General features: G+C 33.9%; 1 protein-coding gene across 2 annotated transcripts; it reads left to right on the top strand.

The window, feature by feature from the left end:
- The first annotated feature begins 52 nt into the window (after positions 1 to 52).
- LOC111001908 (NFX1-type zinc finger-containing protein 1) lies at positions 53 to 26194 on the top strand. Of its 2 annotated transcripts, none has more exons than XM_022271975.2 (28): positions 53 to 210; positions 2039 to 2069; positions 2286 to 2336; positions 2998 to 3075; positions 3950 to 4542; positions 4721 to 4940; positions 5793 to 5838; positions 7064 to 7289; positions 7984 to 8157; positions 9623 to 10483; positions 10623 to 10778; positions 12200 to 12347; positions 12844 to 12927; positions 13503 to 13771; positions 14461 to 14607; positions 15460 to 15634; positions 15774 to 15916; positions 16357 to 16508; positions 17673 to 17853; positions 18369 to 18494; positions 19940 to 20068; positions 20587 to 20745; positions 21183 to 21411; positions 21980 to 22154; positions 23147 to 23258; positions 23909 to 24126; positions 24384 to 24691; positions 24837 to 26194. In XM_022271975.2, the coding sequence occupies exons 2-28, from the start codon at positions 2048 to 2050 to the stop codon at positions 25547 to 25549; spliced, it is 5895 nt and encodes a 1964-aa protein (XP_022127667.2). In that variant the 5' UTR covers positions 53 to 210; positions 2039 to 2047; the 3' UTR covers positions 25550 to 26194. The 2 variants fall into 2 exon arrangements, with proteins under 2 accessions (XP_022127667.2, XP_022127669.2); XM_022271977.2 differs by lacking the exon at positions 53 to 210 and adding an exon at positions 1383 to 1429.
- The last annotated feature ends 519 nt before the right edge of the window (positions 26195 to 26713 follow it).

Genomic DNA, 26713 nt, shown 5'->3' with positions numbered 1-26713 from the left:
CTTCTTCTTGCTCATCGACCAATGACCATCGTCCTCAGTCCTCACTCGTCAATCGTCATTTCCAATTGGTGTCATAACTCTTAACTCTTAGTTGCTGTGTTTAGTTCACGTAAATGCTATTCATGGTTGCGTGTTGTTTAATATTTTAATTTGTAATACTTAATAAATTGTGCTTAAAATAAGATTTCAAATTATTTGGAAGGCATAGAAGTGAGTAATTTTTTTGCATTGTTGCGTAAAGAGTTATAATAAACTGGTACATCAATCTTTGCCAGATCAGGCCAGTTTCAGCTCAGTATTAAGTTGTAAAGTTTGCATATATTCTAAATGTAATATGAGATTTCAGTTAAGATTGTATTTTTTTTAAAATAATACTCTATTAAACTGCCGCCTCTGGTGATCGACGATGACAACTTGTTGGTGTCTGGTGATAGTGAGTGCTCTTGTCAACCTTTATGACAACGTAATACAAGTGTTATTAAATACTTATAAAGTAATAAAATGTATCGTAAAAATTATATATGTACTCTAGCTGCCCCCTCGAACTTTGTTTCTCCATAGTAAAGTAAATTTAAGGCATGTAATATGTCCGACCCCAGTAACTTTAGACCAATTTCCGTACTACCTACTTGTAGTAAAGTCTTTGAAAAAACTATATTAAATCGACTTGTAAGTAATTTTAACGTAAACAAATTATTACATAATAATTTTGTTATGGATCATTGATCAAATCTCACTTTAAACTAGCTTCAACGGATTGACGCCTAATTATGGAACAAACTAGCAATCTGATTTCAAATGTAGTCCAGGGAAACTTTAATTTGATTGACGTCTTTGGATACGGGCCCCAGACTATTTTGTTTAATTCCGTCAGTACGGCTTTCTGCACAATAATTTTGAATGCTTCACTGCGTCGTTCAATTTCGCTTGTATATTTACTTGTCTATTTGAGATGGCGTAGTTTTGCTCTTTTGCGAATTTTGTAAACGTTTTTGACATTCATAAGCATGCCCTAAGACGCATCTAAACTGAATAAACGAATTTGATTTGATTTATTACGACAAAAAAATATATTTAACGTCCTCGAAACGATAAATCGCGATTGTCCATATTTACGAGATAAAATGATAGAATTTTTAATTAGCATACCGGTCGATTTATGAATACATTTGTTTCATTTATCGTCCGGTGTTATTTATTTGGTTATCACATACCTGTGATGCTGCTGTCGGCATTAAATTGTAACTATAAAGGCAGATCCCATACATTGTATTATGCATATCAAGTACAACCGGACGTCTAATACCTACATAAAGATAACAGACGTCAATTGTATATTGTAAATATTTCTCGGTAGTACATTGTTTAACTGAATAATCTGAACGAAATTCAAACCAAACAGTGGCAAAGATGGTTGGTATATGTCAAGGTTAGTTTAAAAAATAAAAATTTCAATTAACAAAATAATTTTGTGTCGTTTCAAGTCACTCTTTGTAATGCATTGGCATTTCTACTACTCTCTTTTTTACCCGATAATTAACTTGGCCAGTGTAGTAGGTTTTTGAACACTATTTGCATGAGGCCTGGCTATGTTTAGCAAGGAGAAGTTTTGAGGCATTATCGCGCGTTCACTTGTATGATATGCAATTTTGATAATTTTTAACCAATTAAAGATGTCAGTTTATGTTTCTTCTTCTTATAGTGCCATCTCTTTGCGAAGGTTGGCTATCATAATGGCCAGTATAATTTTGGATGCCGCGCTTCTAAACAATGACTTGGTGTTTTGATCAAACCATTGCCTCAAGTTTTTCAATGAGGACGTGCGTCTGCGGCGAGTTCTCCTTCTACCTGCCATTGCCTTGTATAATTAGTTGAAGGAGCTCGTGTTAATTAGTTTCTGTTTGACTGATTAATATTGAATATTTATCGTCAAAGTATAGATTTTCTGTTTCCACGTTGTCAATTGCTATAAATTGTCAGTTGGAGAACTAAAAAAAGCTGTACTTGATAAGATTAAAATATAGCATTGTTGTTTCAGGCATCGAAAATGGATAGCGGTCAAGGACCAGGTATGTGTCCGCTTTATTTGGTTTTTGTTCAGTATTGTAATTGTATCGAGTAACAATTTCATATGATATTTTATGAAATTAGCTTTTAAAGTTTTCTTTGCGTGTGACGATATATCTTTGTGTTTCTATGTTTCACATTTATATATAGTTCTTCATTTTTTGTTTAGTCACACGCATCTCAACCTTTTATTTTATAAAAATAATATCTATTTGCAGGCCCGTCGCAAAATAACCACAACAGAGGTCGTAATTCGAAATATAGACCAAGTATGTAACTAAAATCTATTCTATATAATATAGCCTGTATAGTATTTAATATAATAAATTTAACCAAAAATATGCTATATTTTGCTATAAAAAGGATACTGGCCAGGTACAGTACAGATTTTTCAAAGGTCTTATCAAATTTATAACAATATGTCACACTACAGGGTGTTCATGCAAGACCACACAATTAACAGATCATTTTGACAAGAGTATATTTATCTCCGTTTGCTAACTCTCAATAAAGCCAAGTTAATTCAATACTATAAATAGTTAAAATTTACGAATCAAATGGGTCTTAGTTTACTTATTGCACACAGTCTAGATTAATCATAGTGATTTCCATATGGGGGTCGTTTGGGTAAAAGCCTTTTTCTATACTTAACAATACGGTCAGCCCTGTGGTTTTGACTTTTGTGATGTTCCCACATTTTTATCTTTTGAGATCCATTTCACCGGGTGATTTCGGCTTGATAATACCATTTTTTTTTAATTTAGGGCAGTGCATTTCGCTCGGGACGCGCTCTGAAGCCCTACCCACTAAACCCCTCCCACCAATCACGTCACTGTTGGGGTAACTTGGGGTCGCGTAAGCATTCTACCAAGAGACCCCGTGCGGCTATATAATACCAATATATTACTTATATTTTTATTAAAATTTCAGATCCTCGCAATCCAAGAAACCAAAAACCTAGAAATCAAAACAGCGATACACGTCAACCACCAAACGTTCAACGACCGCGTGAGTTTTTTTAACACGTTATATTTCTGCCATTTATTTATTAGTATTTGAAACAATATAGTATATATATATATTGTAATACAATAATAATTATTTAATCATAATGGAAGACATTCATTACATTACATGCCGAAACTAATATAGATACAAATTGAAAAACAAATAACATAATACATAAAAATATATCTAATAAATAACCTTAAAATTTAATTATTAAAAAATATTATTAAAAGGAGTCCCTTTAGGCAAGGTTCCGAAGATACTGGCAGCGTTCCCTCTTTGAATAGCTAGACTAATTCTTTGTGCGAGGTAGCTGCCAGCTCTTCGTTCTCCTGTGATGTCGACTAACCTTTTTGATAATTCTCTAAAAAGCCTTAACGCTTTAATTAATATATATGTATGTATATGTGTATATGGACAAAACATGTTGGATATATTATTTTGTGGATTAATTTTCTCAGCCACAACCGGATATGCTATTTAGCGGGTAACTCTGTTATTACCTCTCTGCAGTAAATGCAGATATTATTCAAGATAGTTTTGCAACTGTTTAACAGGTGGGATGAAAAGTTCCTAAACCAACATAGAAGAAATATTTTTTTATTGAATTTGATATGATTATTCAATGTAGCGCATAAAGAGCGTCTCTGTAGCGCGTCGGAAATGTTTCTCAATACCCCGAGTGTTGAGAAATTTCTTTTACATTAAAAAATACTTTTCTTCGCCCCTATACGGGGCTGCAGGATTGCATAATTTATCCCCAGAGTTGGCACTTGTAGCAATACCGGAAAATGTATTAAGCTAATTTTATTGTTGTTGATGAACTTTAAACATAATCTTGAGATTACATTTTATGAGTAAATATTTTTTTTAGATAATGCGTCTCGTACAACGTTTGCCCGCCAACCGGGTGAAAATAGAAACAGAAGCCGGCCTGCATTCATTGGATATCAATTTCTCTATAAAGTCTCTCAGTGTGACAGCAAAGATATTATAACGGAATTTAATAAAAATAAAATTGCCATCATGGACGTCCTGCAAAATCCAATTGAAAAATTAGATTTTTTTCCTCTAATTTTGGAAATAGCTAATAAAGTTTCGGACTGTAACTTCCCTCAATTGAAATTGGAATTTATCCTCGGTATTTGTAATTCGAACTTTATCAAGTTACATCTCGTATTATATTTAGCAAATTTGCCTTTTTGTGCGACGAAGAGAGATAATATGTTGTATTGGAATGACCAAGTTAAATTTTGGAACAATCTAATTGTTTTACTTGAAACTATTACTGCTATATCCCCGTCTACTGCGATGAGCAGATGCAGGGTTCTTATAGAAAGTTCTTCAAAAGCTTGCATTGACTTACTTAAAGAAAGACACGGCTTTGAATTACCTGAAGAGTATATGTTGAGACTACAGCGTGTGAAAGATTTAATCACGCAGCATGAGAAAGTGAAAGAAACAGAGGTAAGGACATTGCTTGCTTATTTAAAAAATACTAGTATAACGACTCACTTTTAGATAAATTCGGTGATTCATCGTTGCATTGTACTAATTTGGGGAACCAGTATTTTAAATGAACAAATTCACTATAATTGAGTATTTACCGATTTTTGTAATTAATGTAAATAATCTGTATGTCTAGGTATTAGAAAATCCCTACAGAATACCTAACTGCGAAGGAGAACCACCGACATCATTTAGACAACTCTCTTTGTTACCAACTGAAGAAGATTTGTTAGAAACACAGCCATTTTTACGTCCTAACATAGTAATGGGAGCCTATAGTGATGTAGATCACTATTTAGACGTACAGTTTCGATTGCTAAGAGAAGATTGCTTTGGGCCAATACGAGAAGGCATACGTAAGTAACAACATATTTAAAATGAGAATGTTAAACGATAGTTGAAATTGGAAAACGTAAACGCATAACGGACCAAATCTTATATCTTTAAACGAGCAATTCTTGTATATATATATAATTGGAATCTCGGAATCGGCTCCAACGATTTTCATGAAATTTAGTATACGGGGGGTTTCGGGGGCGATAGAGGCGAGGAATATATGATAGTAAATACCAGAAAGGTGGCGTTTGAGTAGTCCCAATTCAAACTGAAAATGGCTCTTCCTGACATCTATCGGCGAATAATTATACTATTTTTTTTTTTAATTTTTAACGACACAACATCACTAAAGCTATTCCAGCATATATATTCTATATTATTCATATTTCATCATTTTATTAGTATGTAATTCGTACTTAAATATAATTTCCTAAAAACACAATTTATTAAAAAAAGTCTTAAGTAAGGAAAATGAGTCAACCAACCAAGGAAAACGAAACGCGTTTCTGTCTTTCATTTTTCTGTAGTTTTAAATATATATAGCCTGACTAGGTAATAATTAGTATTTGAATTAGTAGTGCAGTATTAACAAACAAAAATATATTCATATTGGTAGTATAGATTTCTTCTGTAGTCATGTCAATGAGCTTTTAATAATATATTCTCTATGAAGGCAATGTAGTAAAAAGCTCTGGGGACGCAATCATTCGTCTATTATTACATCAAGTAAATACAGATTTCGATAATTGTGTGAGTAAAGGTTGTAATCGCTTAATACTATTTACAAGTAGGTTTTTTGTTCATCTTTAAGTAATATAGTATTTATTTATACATAGAATTTACATTTTTTAATTATTTTTTTATATTTCCAGAGCAATTTCGAAAAGATCCGAACAGGAGGCACTACGACAATATAAGGTAAACACGTAAATTTTATTTCCAAGGCATTTTTTACTAGGTGTTGTTGCGTCATAAAAACGATCGAAACTATAAATTCGCCATATTTTTACAACAAATATTTTTTTTCTCAATTATACGTTATACAAGGAAGGAAGTGAATAAAAATGGAAACGTGTAAACCTACTCCTTTAGAGTGAGTTACACAATAAAAATTTAATTCAGGCTAGTTGAGACAGTGTTCAGTAATTTGTATGTCAAACAACGCCATCGAAGGGTCTGTTCTGCAAATGTCTCTTGAATCTTGTGAAGATTGGGGAGCCCGTACCCAGAGGTTTGAAATCTTGTCAGATGCGCTTTTTAGCGTTGTAAGCTAGTACAAAATATTGTCGCGCCGTACTTGGTGTATCACCCTTCTTAGGGGTAATTTCATTTGTTTTATGACTTGAGTACCGAGAGTTTTTACGCCGGCTTTTTCTCTCGGCCTACACCCTCTGTCTTATTTGCCGATGAGTAGGGATGCCTACAGGTTCAAATTTAATGACGTCGAATATGTGATACCTTGATGATCTTATGTTGGAAAATAAACGTATTTATTTTTATTTTTTATTTATTTATCTTCTAACTCTTGACTTTTTTGTTTTTATCTTCTAGGTAGTCATTAACCTTTACACAATAAGGTTTTTTTAATATGCGTTTTGAATCTGTTGAAAGGCAGTTCCAATATTTCACTAGGGATCATGTTATAGCAGCGTATACTTAGAGGCCTAGGCTCAAAAAAAAAATGCGACATGATTAATGTATAAAAATTGAAAGGCATTTATTTATTATATTATTTATGTATAGGTATAATATATTAATAGTTTTCTTTTGAGTAATAAAGTATTTACACACTCTCCCACACACACACACACATACACCCTCTCCTCTCACCTTACTCACAGGGAGAACACTTCACACCATAATAGAATTACTTGTTAAATTGATTGTAAATTACAACATATAAGTTTCGCCAATGAGTCATGAACTTGATGCTGGAGTTTTTGTCTGATATATTTAAGGGGTTAGGCGCTGTATGCTGAAATACAGGTTCACACCTAGTTCAGCGTCAGATAAACCTGACTAATTTTGTTTATTTAACTAGCGTAATTAGATATAAGTTTTTCTCTTTTTTTTATTTCGCGTTTTCTGATCCGTACGGCGGTTGGTTCTTTTCCGTAAATTTAATCTTCCTATTTTATTGTAGGATATTTCGAAACGTGCATTTTGCTGAACCTTACGTCTCTGACGTTAATTTTGGCAACATTATTGAGGTTGACAGACACACAAAAAGGATATTCAAGAATATTAAATGGGAATACAATAAACGATTCCTGTTCGGTGCGCTGATACTGCTAAGCAAAGACAATTGCAAGAGCTTCATTGTAGGTACCGTAGCAGACCGCGAGCCAAAATATTTTTCAAGAGGAAAAGTGAGTATCTTCTGTGATGACGATATTATAAATATTCAAACATTTGTTAACATATGAAAGTACATTTCTTATTCTGTATTTATTTTGCAATACTACTTAACTGTGTAACATGTGTGGGGGATGATGTAATTTTTTCTGACTTTCTGATGTATGAATAATATTGATTTTTTGACGCAATTTAATTAAAATATGTCACTGTTTTAGTAATAGTATTCGATCTTATCATCAAAACTAAGCCGTAACAAAAAACAATCCGTTCCGTCCGTCTTTGATTTTCATATTTGATGATTACGTCATCAGTAATTATTTACTTTTTACGCATATTACACACATGGTCTGTGTTTGAAATTGAAATGTTTTAGAGGATTCCTACAAAAAAATAATACGTAAATGTTGGATTTATTTTGGAGAGCTCTCCTTACTATTGCTGACTAGTGGGGGGGGGGGTATAAATTGCATTAAATCAGCTTAAGTTATACTAAAACGGCCCCTTAGTACTGGTATTTCCGAAACAGCGTACCATTCCCTGAAACGTCGACTGCACACCCGCCACACCTCGGCGTTGCAGGTCCATGGGCGATGTTATTACTTTATATAAAGTCCCATTTCGTTTGCCTCCTATCCTATAAACAAAAGAATTATATATTAACCCGAACACGGTTTGATTATTATATCGATAATAAATTAATTTCAGATTCCAGTAAGTTTAATAACCGAGAGAAAAAGGCTTGATATTAATAAAGATGACAATTTTTTAATGATTGAAAGTGATGTTTACTTTGAGCCTTACTATCACGTACTAAAAGTTTTGCAAGATCAATCATTTCCTGAACACTTGCCGATGAAGAAATACATTGTGGATGTTGAGGTACGGCTTTTATTTATTGTGTAATCCGACGTCGTTAACGCAGTAGACGCAGCGCCTTATTGGAACATTATTAAAACCTGCATGAAATTCCGAAAATTATAATTATTGTTAGAGTGCGTCCACATCTGGCGCGTGCAGTCACGGCAATTGTTTGGTTCACCTCTTTAGCGCTACTCAGTTCTCGCGCTTACAGTTCCGTTTACTGGCGTGGGCGGAAGGAAGACGCGATCCCCTACTGCTCGCATACTGCTCGCGAACTGCACATGCGCGGCATATTCGCCAGATGTGGACGCACCCTTAAGCTCGAGTATAGTTCGGTGGCGTATAGTTTTGTAGGCGTGTTAAATATATGTTAAATAAAACTTCGTTTGAAACTGTCCAGCTGTTGAGGTATCTAGAGGATCACCAGCTGATTAGCCATTGTCAGTACGGCTTTCGTCGTGGTCGTTCGGCTAGTGACCTTCTTGTATACCTTACACATAGGCGCTAGCGGTTAGTTTGGACATATCGAAAGCCTTCGATCGGGTGTGGCACAGAGCACTGCTCTCGAAGCTTCCAGGCTCTCGGCTTCCCGAGAAATTATACGATTGGATCTCCAGCTTTCTGGCCGATCGGAGCATCAAGGTCGTCATCGACGGAGCATGTTCCGACCTTAAACTCGTGAACGCTGGGGTCCCACAATGCTGTGTTCTATCCCCGACCCTGTTTCTTCTGCATATCAATGACATGTTGCAACTTAGCAACATTCATTGCTATTCGGATGACAGCACTGGGGATACCCTTTACACTGGCCAAGCAGGTATTTCTCGGGAAGTTGTCGATGAGTATCTGAACAAACTTATGTCTAAAGTTGAAACTCTACTACGTGAAGTCGAGTCTCTGACTGGGGCAGGCTAAACCTAGTTCAATTTAACCCCAAGAAGACACAAGTTTGCGCGTTTTCCGCTTAAAAAACTGGGTGTCAATTAAATTTAATCGTTTAAATGAAATTATACCTAATTACATTAGGGGTAGTAGACTTTTGAGGCTGGTTTAAGAAAAACAGACTTGATTTATTGAAGAGTTCTTAAATCGAAGTGTTACTTATGATATCTATGAAGAATATAATTGTAGTCAACCTATTGGACATTATCGGAAACTAGAATGTTATATTACAATATGGTTGTGGGAAAAACTAAAGGGCTCATTTTGGCTTCAAGTGTGCTAATAACAAACACTTCTAATTATTAACTAGAATTATATATATAACTTAACTAACATTTTGTTGCATAAGTGTCGTTATCATTATTTGACTCATAGGAGTTGCGTCCTTGTTGTTGAATTCAGTTGGTTCTAGAATTGATGAGGAGAATGAGCTACCTAGATCTAATAGGGCAAAAACGTAAATGTTGCGTTGTGTATTGATAGCGTACACATTTCATCCTGTGCTTTATCACTTACAAAAGTCATTATTTTTTTGTTTCAGGCATCGTCAAAGCCTCCGCAATTCTTTGAGAGTAAAAACATTGATAACATTTTACCAACTGCTGAAGAAACCGGCCTTAACAACAGCCAATACGAAGCGTTTAAATTGGCGATAACTCACGAATTTGCAGTAATCCAAGGTCCACCAGGCACGGGCAAAACCTACATGGGAGTAAAAGTAGCAGAGTACTTGTTGCAGAATTTAGATCATATCGGCTGTCTTTTACTCATAGTGTGCTACACAAATCACGCCCTTGATCAATTTTTGGAAGCGATTTTAAATATAACGGATTCTTTAGTGCGAATTGGTGGTCAATCGCGTTTAGAGATAATGAAACCACACAATCTTAATAACGTTCGACGGGATAATATATACTCACGTTATACTTCACTCTATTACGAAAAAAAGGATAAATTAAAAATAACAATTCTACACTTAAAGCAGTTGCAAAATAATATTTTATCATTGGATAGTGGTATCACCACTATTTATACTTTGAGTTTGGTTGAAGAGAGCAAAGCTGTATGTGACCAAATTCGCAAAAGGTACTCGCAAGGTACACGTACAACCTACTGTCTAATGGATTGGTTAATTGAAAATATAATAATTGATTACAATATGCCAATGCCTGATATTCAATTCTTGCAAAATGAAGTCAATGCCTTCGATTCTAATACTGGTGATGATCGCCGAACCGCACACAATGATGATTTGGATGAATTCGTGATAGAAGATGCGTGTGTCAGCAACATTTGTGTGTTTTCTCTAAAACATGAATACGAACACGTCATTCAAATGATAACTCGTAACGACGATTACCGGAAAATATGTCAAGTATTGACAGTGATAGAAGTATTTAAAGTAAGTTTTCCGATATTATAATAATTAACTTATACTTTAACTATATAAAACGACTTGTATGGACTGTATTCAGATCTTAGTTATAATATTTCTACGTATTGACTTATTACTATTATATTAATAGTGATAATATTTTTAGGCAATGAAATCTCGTTGGGATGAAGATGAAAATGCGGATACTGAGGTGCCTTGCGGTAATCCAACAAAAATGCCAACTTATAATCGTTGGAAATTATATTTTCAATGGGTTGCAGATTTAAAAATTAAATTAGTAGAAAATGTTTCGACTTTACAGGTAAAGCAATCTTTAGAAAAAATGCCAGCTCAATATTTATTTATTTTCTATTTTTACAGTAACTTAATACCTACTAAACAATAGAAAACTATACTAAAAACTTAAAACCTTAACCATTTTATAACTAAAATAACTTAGGGTCCTTCAAGAAAAGAGCGTACCAATTCTTAAAAGGTCGGCAACGCACTCGCGAGCCCTCTGGCATTGAGAGTGTCCATGGGCGGCGGTATCACTTAACATCAGGTGAGCCTCCTGCCCGTTTGCCCCCGGTTCTATAAAAAAAAAGAAACTAATTATAAAAAAAGCGATTCTTGTGAATTCAGCCAGTGTGCAACTAAATATATCCGTCTTACATGCAATGATATTAGGGTTCGCAAGACACGCATTAATGGTTCTTCTCTGAGTAATTTTGTACGCGCTCGAGATTCGCCCGGCATTTGCGATCGCTTACCACACCGAGTGTAGTTACTCGGCACACGAAACCCCAGTCTCCAAAATTTCCACATTGTTTATTTTGCCTCTAAGTAAATATAATGTGATAGAAAGGTCCCTCCTTTAACCTCTGTATCCTAAAATACCACATACAAACAAAGTTGATACATTACTGGATAAAATAGTGTATACCCTGCATGAATTGCTTCACATCTCATTTTGTATCACTTGCACGTAAACATCTTCATAGTATGGTTTAGACTCAGTTTCCGCACTTACGCCCAAACCCAATAACCTATCTGAATCCATTTTTGACCATCTGAGATAGACATCATAATCCAAATATTGTAATAGTCATCTGTCGATACAAGCTATTCATGGTAGGTAGGATCGGTGTATGTGGATAGACCTCTGTATGAAAATGACAGTTCAACTGTGCCAATATCCTATCATAAGATTTTAACTTACACCAGTTTTTTAAATAATTAAAAAGCTATTTGACATATTTTAAACATAGACATGTATATTTTAATGTTACTTGTACGGTTTTATTTGGTTTATATTGATTATAAATATGAGTGTATAATGGGAAGAGAATGCAATCTATCCGTGGCCAAAAATGGATTGTCTTCGTAGGGTTTTCTTATTGGATTGCAGATAGGAAATTGATCGACTGTCACAGTCTGACAATCCACAATCACAGATTGTTTTCAATCTGATCATTGAGTAAAAGACCACGGACCAAGGGTTTCGACACCGAATGGGACTCGAATTCGGAGGCTAGACCCCCTATATTTACAGGCCCTAGCTTTTTCTACCGTTTGACAAGGCGCACCAGCTCTGTTGTTGGTTCCTTGTAGAATTAAATATAACTAAATATATCGAAAGCGCGAGGGTAACAATAACAATGGTTCTTCAGGGTCTCAAGATTTATCACACATTTATTTGTAAAACACTTCAAGACGTTTAACAGTATTTTTGTTTAACAGGATAACGCATTAGCAGCTAAAGAAGAATATGACGAAGCTAGAATGATTTTGGACATAGATACCATCAAAGATAAGAAGGTTGTAGGTATGACTACCACTGGCGCTGCGAGGTTACAAAAAATGATCAAGGAATTGGCACCACCAATTGGTATGCTGTATTTATAAAATTTGATAATTAGGTAAATGGATTTGATTGCAAAAATCTGTACAACTAGCTGCCCCCGCGAATTTTGTTTCGCCTCAATATGATGTATGTTTTCTTTTTTTTTATATAAGATAGACACCCATTTTTAGTAGATCCGTTGCCTTTGAGGGAGGAGTACGCTCGAATTTTGAATAGTTTGAGGTCGTAACTCTGAGGGAAGACCCCCAAATGTACTCGATTCTACAGTTCGCTAGTTCGCAAAAGAAAATCATATGGTTTTCCGTGCATTTTTTTTTTCAATTTTCATTTACACAAACCCGCCTCAGAATTCAAGGAATAGGCACTCAAATTTTTTTGTAAAACTTATGTTTACATTTTAGATGGAAATTTTTGTAAAATAATCCGTAGATTTACTACTATGTATGATGTCGTAAACTTAATAAATAAATATTTTACGATTCATTTTTATTAATAAATATATAATATTTTGTGTGTTTAGTTATTATTGAAGAAGCTGCTGAAGTATTGGAACAACACATAATTACAACGCTTCATAAGAATTGTCAACATGTTATTCTAATTGGTGAGTCTAATTGACTGGATATTTCATATGACATATTTTAATAATAAATATAAAATAAGCCAAATAGCCCAGGCCAATTATATCCAATAGAAAAAAATCTATGTTACAAATACCATTGAACGTTTAGAATTTTCAATAGAAGATTTTAATTTTATTTGTTTAATAGATATTTTGTATGGATATAGAGAAGGAGGTTAATGGAAATTACAATTGATTTGATCAATTTTGTACGCATAAATACAATTATGTCAATTTATTAACGAACGAATGTTGTCTAACGCGGAGGCCGGTTGGGCCTCTTTGTCGCTCGTTCCGCGCTCTCGCTTGCACTTTAAGCCTTAAATGGAACGCCTCAGAGCGAGGTAACGCCGCATACGTCAATAGCAAGGTAACGACGCATGCGTCATGTTTTTACGTGCGTGCAGGGCACCATCGAATTATAAGACGTTGTCACGTCAAATTGCAGATAATATACTACCTAATAGGACCATTCCGCTTCATAATTTGATTTAACAATAAAAGTAGCCAAAGTATTTATTCGCTTGGTTGTCTTTATATCATTTTACGTTGTTCAGGTGATCAACAGCAGTTAAGGCCTTCTGCAGCCCATATGGAGTTAGCTAGGCATTACAACATTGAAGTGTCGTTGTTTGAACGTATGATCAACAACAAAATACACAGCCGCCGGCTGGCGGTACAACATCGTATGCGGCCAGAATTTTCTGCCCTGATATCGCCTCACATCTACCCTGACCTACAAAACCATCCGTCTGTTGAAAATTTCCCTAATATCCGAGGAATGAAAAAGAACCTGTTCTTTTACACTCATGACCATCTGGAAGAGGTATTTTCCTTAACATTTAATGTTTTTTATGCAATGTAACCAAGATAATATTGAGCAGTGTTGGCCAAGTGGCTCGAGCGTGCGACTCTCATCCCTGATGTCGTAGGTTCGATCCCCGGTTGTGCACCAATGGACTTTCTTTCTGTGTGCGCATTTAACATTCGCTCGAACGGTGAATAAAAACATAGTAAGGCAACCGCCTTGCCTTAGATTCAATAAGTTGAAGAAATATGTTGTTTTTTTAAATATATTTAATTCAAGTTTATAAATGTGTTTACCACTTATTATGAACTTTGATGAAAATTGTCTTTATTTCCCCTCGGGAACTAAGGGAGCGTTCAAGTATTACGTAACGAATTTTGGGGGCGGGGGATTTGAGATAAAACGTTACGATACGTGGGTTTTTGGGATCATTCACTGGGTGGTAACTATACGTTTTACTATTGGGTACAGAAAAACGATACGGCGCGTAACATGGGGGTGGGTCAAAACTTGAACGCTCCCTTAGTTACCGAGGGGAAGTATAACCCTCGGTCACCGGTCGTAAGGTGAAGGAAAACATCATGAGGAATCCGCCATTTAGACCCAAAAAAGTTGCGTGTCAGGCACAGAATATTGGTCACGGAACAGATGCAGACATCTGAGTTTGTATATACTATAAATATGAACGATTTTTATATACATTTCAGACGGGAAAAGACAGCACAAGTAAATTTAACAGCAAAGAAGCAGATGTAGCACTAAGACTAGCAAACTACTTAATGATGCAAGGATATGAACCGCAAGACATAACGTTGCTATGTTGCTATACGGCACAAATGTTTTACATGAAGCGGGTAATGTATGCCTGTATACTATTATTATAAAGAGGAAAGATTTGTATGTCAGTATGTTTGTAAAGAAATGGCTCAAAAATACTGGACCTATTTGAAAATTCATTCACCTTTTCAACGCTACATTATCAGTGATATAATATAATATAGGCGATTTTAATTGCAAGAAACATAAGAGTACTGAAAGTACAATAATGTTACCCAAGATGTAAAAAATGCCTGTAAAATGTATTTAATCGGTTCGCTGCGAAATTATTGATGATAGAAAGAAATTGTTCCAAAATATTAAAGAACATATCAATATCTACAAAAAATGTTTAAAAAAAAATGACCACCCGTGCTAAGCCTCCCGGCCGGGCCGCTAGCAATTAATAATATCCACATATTATTTAAATTATATAAATACATATTACATTATATAAATAATATAATGTACAATTTTATTTCTCTAAAACGCGATACCTTTCCCGGAGAAGGCCTCCTCCAACTGCTTCCGTCCTATTTTATTTTTGCTGTCATCATGAAATTCTTATGGTTTTAGGATCAAGGCCCAATCGGAGAGATTTAATGGTCCAAGTTTTTTTTTCATAAAACATGTTTACCTATATGGCCGGGACATTACTGCAATATTGCATAGTGTGGCAAAACATAAAAATATAAAATAATAAAACTGGCCAGTTGTATGACAATATTGCCATATTGACATAACGTAATTTGTTATTTTATTATTTATTCGGTCTCAAGGCATTAAAAAATACCGCGAATTCTGAATTCGTAGTTACATAAAATTGTCTATGGCTCGCCTTGTTTTCTATTCTAATTAAATCTGATGAATGTAAGACTTATTCATTCTAGGAGAAGAAGAACTACGTCCATTTGAATGACGTAAAAGTTACAGTTGTTGATAACTACCAAGGGGAGGAATCGAAGATAATTATATTATCACTAGTGAGAAATAACCTTGATAACAAGATTGGTTTTTTGGCTACTCCTAACAGAGTTTGTGTCGCCTTATCGAGAGCTAAAGAAGGTTGGTAGACCGAAACACTTTTCTTAATATAACTTGGTATACCAGCTTAAAAAAAATGTCAGGTTTGAAAGTCGCCCTCTAAAACGGTCTTACACCGCTCACAAACTAATTAATTATTGATATATATTCTATGATCCAGGGTTCTACATATTTGGAAATATAAATATGCTCAAATCTCAGTCTGAACTATGGATGAAAATTTCTGGAACTCTGGAGCAAGAGGATTCTGTGGGTCCAAGTTTGCAGCTTCAATGTTTCTTCCACCCGGAGAACATAACAAATGTATGTTCGTTCCTTTAATATTTATAAATCGCATAAGCAGGCTTCTTAAAATGTGTAAAGCAAACAATTCATAAATTTTTAAGTACTTTGAGCTATGATCAAACTGAAATTCTACTAGAAGTAATAAAATAATAATTTTCACATAATATGTTCTTGTCATGTCAAACACCCTTTAACACTCACTAACACACGCATGCGTACCCTTCCCCACTATCACACACAAATACACACACACTCACATACACAATCCCTTACAAACTTCCTTTTTGTTATGTATATGACTTGCTATGGAACGGAAGCCTGGTTATCCATATTACAGGTTCTTACCTAGTTTGGAAACCAGTCTCCCAATACTGTCACTATATTATGAATTATTATTGTTAATGTTAAAGGGAGAAAAATAAATAAATTATTATTATTATTATTTATGTTCTTTATAGATCACGACAGACAGCGACTTTGATCAGGTACCAGAGGGTGGATGTATGTTAAAATGCGATATAAATTTATCATGCGGCCACGGGTGCCCACTGGTGTGTCATGGCTACGACAGGAATCACGAGACGATAAAATGTATTGAGAAATGTGAAAGGTAAAAAATATCTTAATATATATATTTCTTGTGTGCGTGTGTATGTGACTGAACTCCTCCTAAACGACTGGACCAATTTTGATGAAATTTTTTGTGTGTGTTCGTGGAGATTCGAGAATGGTTTAGATTCACAACTTTGTCCGCTGGACAATGTTTTTTTTAATTAATTAGTAGTTGTTGATTTTGGAATGTTTTACATTGGATCCGACAGACGGCGCTACCATCGCACTGTCAAATTAAAGACGTATAGACAGGACAACGTCTGTCGGATCCGCTAGTATTTTCGTATGTCTTTAGATTAAATATATTTTGTCAAATCATTAACTGAGACATCGTTAACTCATTATAGGTTAACGATTTTAATAATAGATTTTTCATGGTAAAAAACAACGATTACTTAAAAATCCATTTTTATGCAGAATGTCACATCTATTATATATAACCAATAGAAAAGTAGAAAATGTACGGTTTGTTTACATATTTCGTTACATTACACAAAATTAAAAAAAAAAGTGATTTTTTTGTTCCATTGAAACTAATCACTAACGCCCGAACCCAATAATTAATCCACAATCTCAGATTGAAAAGAATTTGAAATCAGACCGTAACAGTCGATGGATATCTTATCTGCATCCCAATAAGCAAACCCTATGAAGACAATCCATTTTTGGCGACGGATAGAATGCAATCGCTTCGCTCTTTACACTCATATTTCTAAATCAATATAAACCAAATAAAGAAAATAAAACCCTACAAATAATATTAAAATATACATGTCTTTAAAACATATCAAATAGCTTTTTAATTATTTTAACAGCTGGTTTAAGTTAAATCTTAAGACAGGATATTGGCATAGTTGAACGGTCATTTTCATACAAAGGTCTATCCACATATCTAATCTATCCATAGCATTTATCGACAGATGGCTATTACAATCCGTTGATTGGTTATTGGCAAATGGCAAACTTTTATCAATATTTGGATAAAGATGTCTATATCAGACGGTCAGAAATGGATTGAGATAGTCTATTGGGTTTGGGCGATAGTGATTTAAAGTAAACATGAATGGTAGGACCAAACAATTTGACCCTTTATAAAAGGTACTTGCCTTGGTCATTAATAAAATAGTTTAGACAAACGAATAAACACGGTTGAAATTTCCAGATTTTGCGAGAATCAACACGTTTGTCCTCTGCCTTGTGCTATCGAATGCGCACCATGCAAGGTTTTCGTTAACAAGAATCTGCCATGTACTCATAATATGGATATTTGGTGTTCTACCGAACCAAAAGACGCCAAATGTCTTACTACAATTTCTGTCATCTTATCCGATTGTGGTCATGAGGTAATTATTTTAACTATGGTTCTGACATACGTAACCTATAGGGCGATTCTGTAAATGTATTTCAACGAACTGTGTCGTCAAGACACTTCATTTGTTTTTTTTCTTCTAGTTCATAACCACCTTATAAATATATTTTAAAGTTTTTGTGGAATGATTATAGTATATAAAAAAGCAGAAATGCTTAGACGGAAGCTTAAATATCATCAAATATTGGCCTAAAACCAGTTTAGAGACTTATGAAAAATGTAGATTTATTATGGATTGACCGTTTATGATACGCCAAAATTAATAGCTGTCCGTTGATTTTGAGGGATTTTCGTGCATTGTTCTCTTTCAAAACCTTATATAAAAAAAAATCACTCGATTTAGTTCAGCCGTCTTTTAGTTATGCGCTTAGCAACATTTGCGATTAATTTTTATGCACAAATTCTACAGGAAGTCACCCATGACGCTTGTAAAAAAACTGACCTATCAAATTATTTTAATTATATAAATGAAAATAATTATTATTTCAGGCACAAAAAGCATGTTATGTAGATTTGGCCTTCGTAAAATGTTCAGTCCCGTGTAAGGCGCGAATGAATTGCGGACATGTATGTGAGAAATGGTGCCACGTCAAAAGCGACCCGGATCACGAACAGGTACGTTTAATTATCTTCTTAATATATATAAATCTCCTGTCACTATGTTTGTCCGCGATGGACTCCTAAACTACTTAACCGATTATAATAAAATTCCCACACCATGTGCAGTTCGATCCAACTTGAGAGATAGGATAGTTTAGATCTTTAATTATAGTCGCAATTTTATTTTATTTCAAATTATTTGTTTATTATTTGATACAATTCTAACAGGTGGCGCTGAGTTAAAGGTAGTTTAGTTTAGGTCCGTGTTGGTACCAACGTTTCACATAAATTCTCCTACCGTTTCCCTTGATGAGTTTACTACTATGTAATATAACAAAAATCTTAGCCACAGCAACGCTTGGCCGAGTCTGCTAGTATTATTATATGAAGTTATATTGCCGAACAGCCTCATAAATAAAATTATTTGTTAGCAAAAAACTAAAACGCAAATTGTGACGTCATTTTTAAATTTTGAATGTCTTGAAGATTTAGTGATTTCACCAACCTTATGCCGCATTTTAATTCAGCCGTAGTGAGCACTATACTAATACTTTTAATTCGATTCCAGATTTGACAATTTCAGTGTTGCGACGTTATGAAAAGTACTAAATAGTGACGTTGCGAAATAATTCGATACGGATATAGAATATTTCCGAATCGATTCCTCTGGTTTATTTATTTATTTATTTTTATTTTTTGTACTCCTACAGCTAACACAAAACACATAATATCAAACAAATACACCGAGAACATAGCCACAGATGGAATACATGATATGTTATAACTAAAAAGATTTACAAAAAGGAACAAACAAACAAAGTATCCAATACAATTAACTAACTAACGTTATAGTAAACTAAACAAATACTACTTTGTTAGAAACTATGTATAGGATCCATTTTGATGGAAATCCAAAGAAAATAAATTCACTCAAAGTTCACAAAAAACTATAAACTATACTATAATAAAAAAAAAACAAAAATATTATTTTTTTTATAAAATAAAGCAGCGATTACTTATAAATAAATAATTATTATGAGTAATTATGTATTTATTTAAAGAAAAATCAATAATTTCGTCTTTAATTGGCACACCAATATTAATAAACATAAATCGCGATTGTTCATCAATTTTTTTGTACATCACTACACTATTATGTGTGGTATCATTATTTTACAAAATGACAGTAGCTAATGTCAAATGTGGAACCGAAATATAAGTCGTGGTATACTTACGACGAAGTGAGAAACCGTTTTGTTATGCTATGCTACCTTCATAAGCTAAGCAGTGACCATTGTCCTATATATATATATATATGATATGAATTTCATGTTCTAAAAGCGATCTATTACAATATATTGAACGCAATAAGACTTAGTAGGTCAAGAAATTATATAAAAAACAATTATTTTTGATTTCTTTTTTATCTTCTTTTATTTTGTAATTTTGTGTTATTTTAGACCAAGTGTGAAAAGCCTTGCGCAAATAAGAAAAAAGGATGTACCCTCACATCAGAGATCGAAAGCGAATCTGTTGCGCATCAATGTCAAAACATGTGCTATGAAGAGTGTGATGAGTGCAAAGTAGAGGTGAGATTAATTTAGTATGGACTAATTAAAAACAATATACCAATGGCGCTACAGTCTTATACGTTTGCACCTGAGATTTCTGTAACTGTTTCATGATCTTTTCTTTTTCCTCATAAGCAAGTACGTGATCAGTCTTCCGTGCGAGACATACACAGTCGACTTTTCGGATCGTAGCCAGTGTTTCCCAATAGGGGGCGGTAATTTGATTGCTATTTGCAATTGGAAAATGGACACGACGTTTCTTAGTAGAGGCCATATAAGTATTACGTAAGCACTATAGGGGGGAGGGGGTTTACTCATTACCCACACATAAAAACAACACACAAAACATTCATTTCTTTTCGAGGTTTTCAAAAAAATAATACGTTAATGTACTATTTAAAGATAGAACAGCTCTCTCAAGAATTTTTGAGTTTTCCTGACAAGAGGGGGGGGGGATAAATTGCAGATTTAGGATAGATTTTGTGTTTCGTTCACAATTTCCTGTAAGTGTAATTATTTTTCCACTCGTTATTAAGGTGACGAAGAGAAGAACAACATGTAGGCACTCGGAGAAAGTTCCATGTAACGTCGATATTAATACTATACAATGTAAAAAGAAATGCGCACGCAAACTAAAATGCAATCACTTCTGCAAGAAGTTGTGTAACGAACAATGCGGGGACTGTGACCAAGAGGTGAGTGCGTTTTCATATTCTACCGAGTCCAAAAAAGGTGCGGTTTTAGCACATAGAACATAGCTAAAATTAATTTTGTTTGAGATAAATATTTAAAGGCATGGTTTTGATGTAAAAAAATGTACTTATTTTTATCAATCTATGAAAAAATCGTATTTACAAGTGGCGAGTGGAATCGATTTCCAGTGGTCATTCCTGTGAGATAGAACTACAATAAAAATGACGTGCTCCTCTCATTAAAGCCGTCAACGAGTAAAATGGGTGTCCAAGGCTCGGCATCTACCTATTATATCCATCATAAAAAAATAAACTAGATCACTTATTATATTAAAAATGTATAATATGAATTCATTTAAGCCAAAATAATAACACTCAGAAAATACAGTCTCGGTTGCTGAAATTTTGTTTTTATTATTTTATTCTTATTTTCCATTCAGGTGGACAAAGTTATACCAGGTTGTAATCATGTAGTACGAGTTCAGTGTTCGATAGTACCTACAGAAGATCACTGTACCCAAAAATGCAAGCGCTTGCTAGAATGTGGCCATGAATGCCTCAAGCAATGTAATCAGCCATGCGATGTACGTGAATGTGAGGAATTTAGTAACCAATCAACTACAGGCTTATGTGGCCATAAAATAATCATACCATGTAAAATGGCAAAGAGTAAGTAACCTAGATACGTTAAATACATGCTATAAAATAACATTAAAAAATCGCATATATTTTTTACATATCTACGATGTCTGCATTTAAAATGAAATTAAATTCCAAAAGGCTTCAATAATCCTATTTTAATATCGAGACGTATTTGTTACATTTTGTCTTCGAGTTAGTTTAACAGCGTAAACAGTTAAGAGATTGAGAAAAGATTTGTTGAGAAAAATGAGATCTTAACGTGTCGTACCGTGTCTGCAAAATATAATTTAAAAAATTATACATCAGTTTAACTTTAATCTTCCTTAACGAATATTATTTATTTATTTATTTTCCCACATATTTATTCTATATTTACATAAACTGACGTTTTAAGGCTGTCAAATTGATGGCGATAATATGGCAATATTCCAATAGACTAATAACATTAAATAGTTATGTGTACTATAATCTTGACGTGGTAATTTCGTGCTATATTTTGTAATACTCTTTGCAGCGACCTATAACAAATAAGTTTTTAATATTTATATTATTTACAGATTATATATTTATTTAGTTTTCCAATATTACATTACAGATGATCCGAATGATCCTAAATTCAAGAAAAAGCTTCTCCGTTATTGTAAGTTCCCTTGTTCAGCTGTATTGAGTTGCGACCATCGTTGTGAAGGCTCGTGTTCTGAATGTTATCAATTTCGTCTGCACGCGCCCTGCGCCGCCAAATGTAACAAGGATATCATCTGTGGACATCGGTAATACTAATTTAAACTTATTTAAAACTCTTTGGTAACTAAACTGGCCTTGGGAATGAGACAATCACTTTTCAAAGGGCGTGACACATCACGTGACTAATTTGTATGAAAATAGTCACGTGATAATTCGTGATCTTATGTCATTCTCATAAAATTCGTGTTGAAATACGGTTACGTCTTGAGACACTTGTGGCGCTAAATTTTTATTACTTGTCAAAGCAAAACAGACTACATCGTTAAGTAAGAATTTTGGCATTTTCTGGGTGATGGGGCTGTAATTTAAAATGTCGGGAATCTCTGAGAGATAAATACAAGGAAATTAATATATTTACCTTTCCCTCGCAATATATTTATGAAAATACTATCTATGTATACAAAAATACTGATAAGTTTACTAGAATAGAACATACGCACAATGTTAATACTAAACAAACGCAGGCTACAATTTCCCCGTACTAGACGAAAGTTTATAATTACTAAATTATTTTTTGGGAAAAGGGTTACTCTTCTTTAATAAAATCCAAGAGGCTCTTTTATCTCTGCCTTTTAATAAATTTAAGAAATGTATTAAAGAAAAGCTGTGTAAAAAGGCTTAATATAAAGTTAACAATTATCTAGTTGTAAAAAAGGGCCTGGAACAAGGGCTGAGCAGGCTACTTCTAATTATTTGCTATATTTGTTTTAAAAAAGTATTGTTTGATGAGTACCGCGAGTTTTTACGCCGGGTTTTCCACTCGGGCTACACCCTCTGTCTTCTTTGCCGATGAGTAGGGATGCCTATAGGTTCAAATTAAAGACGTGGAATAAGTGATTCCTTGATGATCTTATGTTCCAAAATAAACGTATTTTTTAATGTCAAAACTTAAGCTGAAAAGCCTTGTTTTGAATTAGTTGTAAGTTATCTACCATATATAAAATACCAACATGCTATATGTTCGGCTTCTGTATGGCTGTCTCGTTGGAGCTGACTGATATTATTATATTTTCAATAGGTGCATTGAACCCTGCAACGAGGTATGTCCGCCTTGCAACAAGCCTTGCGAAGTAAGCTGTCCACATTCGAAGTGTAAGAACCAGTGTGGTAGACCATGTGTATCGTGTAAGGTAAAGTTGACAAATTATTATTTAGTATGAAATATTTATATATTGAGTCTTCAGTGGGGGAGGGTTCAACGTCGTATGAATATAAACTTAATAACGATTTCCGATTCCATAAAAAAATCATAACACTTGTCAAACCGTTTCGGATTAAGCTTTGACTGTGTGATTATATTTAAATAAACAAAAAGCTCATATCTCGAAGAGATCCTTTAAATTAAAACCTTGTTTCAAGCTTTTAATAAATACATACACGGCTACTCCATCTGAGATTTGAAAAAATATGTAATATCTGACGCGCTCGAGTATATCCATAGCACTGATTTTTTTTACATTTTTAAAAAATCTATCTGGTCCTTTACTCGAGCGTCATAGAGACTTATTGAATTGCGAAGGTTATATAAAAAGAAGAAGAAAATGATGTATAATGTATACCATTACAACGATGGGCTCTCCCCCCACTATAGATAGGCTATAGAACTCGAGCGCGTCAGATTCTCTATGGGGATGTTAAGTGAACCTAAAAAAAACTCATCTAATAATCCGACGTCAACTCGTAACAATTATTAGAAGATAGGCGCTGGTTGTCTTACCATACTGACTTTTAGATTTATTAACTAGCTTTATGCCTACTATATAATTATATCATAACGCAGGAAAAATGCGCACGCCGGTGCCCCCATGGGCAGTGTAACAAGCTATGCGGACAGCCTTGTTCTATTGCTGCTTGCTCAGAGCCGTGTCCCAAAAAGCAAAAGTGTGAACACCCTTGCCGAGGTCTGTGTGGCCACCCTTGTCCAAACGTCTGCAAGATTTGCAAACCAGACGACTTTCCCAAAGATTTTCTGGGTGATGATTACGAAGATGATGCAAAGTAAGATATAATACTAATCTTTCGAAATTGTGTTTATATGAAAATTGAAGTAGGTACCTGCAGTAAATTCAAAGCCGCAAATGACAAATTGATCGAAATTTGCAAAAGTGTAACTATAGAAAGTCCATGACCATTGAAGAGCGTGACAGATAAAAAATTACAGACTCCGAATTACCGAATTTGAATGATTGATTTTATTGTTCGTAATAACAAATAGAAAAATGAATCTTCTGGATGCTAAATTTATATGTTTTCAGGCTCGTCTTGTTGGAGGACTGCCACCACATCATTGAAGTAGAAGAAATGGACACGTGGATGTCTAGTAAAATGAACGCAATAGGAATAAAGTCATGCCCAAAATGTCGAAAGCCTATTTTGAAGAGCTACCGCTATAAGGATATCATAAACAATATATTTAAATTCGATATAAATCCCGTTAAAGAAAAAGTTTACGGAAGTAAACAAGATATTATCGTGAAGATGGAAGAACTAAATCATAAATTACAACATATAAATGTGGAGTATAAAAAAAACAAATTAATTTCTCCAAATATTTACAAATCTGGTGTGTTTATATTGTTATATAAAATTCATTTTGAGTACCTACAGACTAAATAATAAATTAATTAAAATTAATAATATAGAATAAATGATAATTTAAGAGATCATAATGATATCTGTGTCTATTAATAATTTTTGCTTCTTTACAGTTTACCATGAACAAGCCTATATAGAGTTACAGAAGTATGTTAAAAGAAACAAGCGACTTTCGCTAATGCAAATTGAGATGAGTTTAATGTACAGTAACATATTGGAGATTCTATTAGAAAAAATAAAAATGTATAAAAGTGTAGAAAAACATTTTATCGCGGAATTCACGAGTCAAATTAACGACATCTACCGGTACCTAATAAGGAATGTAAAAAAAATTAATTATCAGCAACAGCAAGATATAAATTGTGAGATTAATCGTTTACACGCTACAATTCAATATGAGCAGTTGGTAAAGAATGTCTATACGCTAAAAAATCAACCGGATATTTTAAAAGCTATTGAAGATACTGAAAAGATAATATTCAGCATTGAAACATATAACAAGGACAAAGGCATAGCCGCCTTAAAGTCGTTGAAAGATGTGATCAAATCTAATGTCGTGATCATGTTTGAACAAGAACGGAAAATGATTGTCAAAGCGATCGGTTTGAAAGCCGGGCATTGGTTTAAATGTCCGAATGGGCATTTCTATTGTATTGGTGATTGCGGTGGAGCTATGGTGGTCGGGAAATGTCCCGATTGTGGGGCGGCCGTAGGCGGAACTAGTCATACCTTATTGCCTAGCAACTCTCACGCCAAAGAAATGGACGGCTCTAAATACCCGGCTTGGTCTGAACAAAATAATTTAGACAACTTTCACCTGGACTAGTACATTTAAAAGTGTCTATTAATATGCATAAGTTTAATTTGGTCGTTTACGTTATGATTTTAAAAACTATTTTGTTTTACTATTATTATTATGAGTTTTTATTACTACTTAAAATCGAAACATTTATTTGCTAGGAGTGATAGAAAAAAAATTAGACGTATAAAAGTATCGCAATCATATCGGTAACGGTTAAGTTCCCAAATGAACAGACACTATTCTGTTGAGCTTAACAACTGATATTTGGTTGTTTTCGTTATTATTTCATGTTTCTATTACATTATTTAATTTTAATTGAAATCCTAATTGCAAAGGTTGTTTTTTTATCTACGATATATTGTTTCATCCAACCAGTATGATGACTTCATAATTATTTTAACTTAGCATTTTAAATGTAAATTGTCTAATATGAGTTATATGACTTAATATCAAGTCGAAATGTTTTCAAACAATTTTGTGACTTTGATATCTACAAGTATTTGTTAATGTTATATCTTACTTTTTTATGTCATTAAAATAATAAAAAATTGTTACCCCCAAACGGAACTGAGGTTTCTGGTCTGGTTGGTGGGTCATTTTCTTTTATTATTTTTCTTCTGAATGTTAATCCACTTATTACTTAGGCATACAATAAACATTTAATAATTATTTGTTTCTTTTACCTCGATTACAACGCTTGTTTCATACATAAGTATAATATTAGGAGAAATTTCAAAACCACGCCAAGAACAGTTTTTTGCTAGTTTGCAAGTACGAACACATGGTAAGTATAGGATCCGTGTGTAAAGTGTTTACCCTTAGTACTGGAAAGGAAGCCGAAACAAAATGTGCTAAAAAGACTCGAGAAAAATTGTTTATGGTGTAAATAGTTTTATTAAAAAAGACATAGATATTTTAGTTGGTGATTTAGAGGTAAAAACTCAACTGAGACGATTGTGACTTTTGAAAAAACTTGAAAAAAATTAATCAGAGATTACAAGAAAATTAAAATAGAACATCAAATGTTGCCGATAAACCCGTTCTAACTTAAATTTGCAAAGATGTAGAGCGGATCCGAGAACAGGCTGTATAAAGTAAGCAAAACAAAAGAGAATAGATTGCAACGAATCATCAACAATTTAAAACAGTACCAGAAAAAGAACCACTTGCTATAAATACATCTGTGAC

The sequence above is a fragment of the Pieris rapae genome, chromosome 14 (genome assembly GCF_905147795.1).
Source record: "Pieris rapae chromosome 14, ilPieRapa1.1, whole genome shotgun sequence".
Classification (NCBI taxonomy): Eukaryota; Metazoa; Arthropoda; class Insecta; order Lepidoptera; family Pieridae; genus Pieris; species Pieris rapae.
This window is presented reverse-complemented; position numbering and strand designations above follow the sequence as displayed.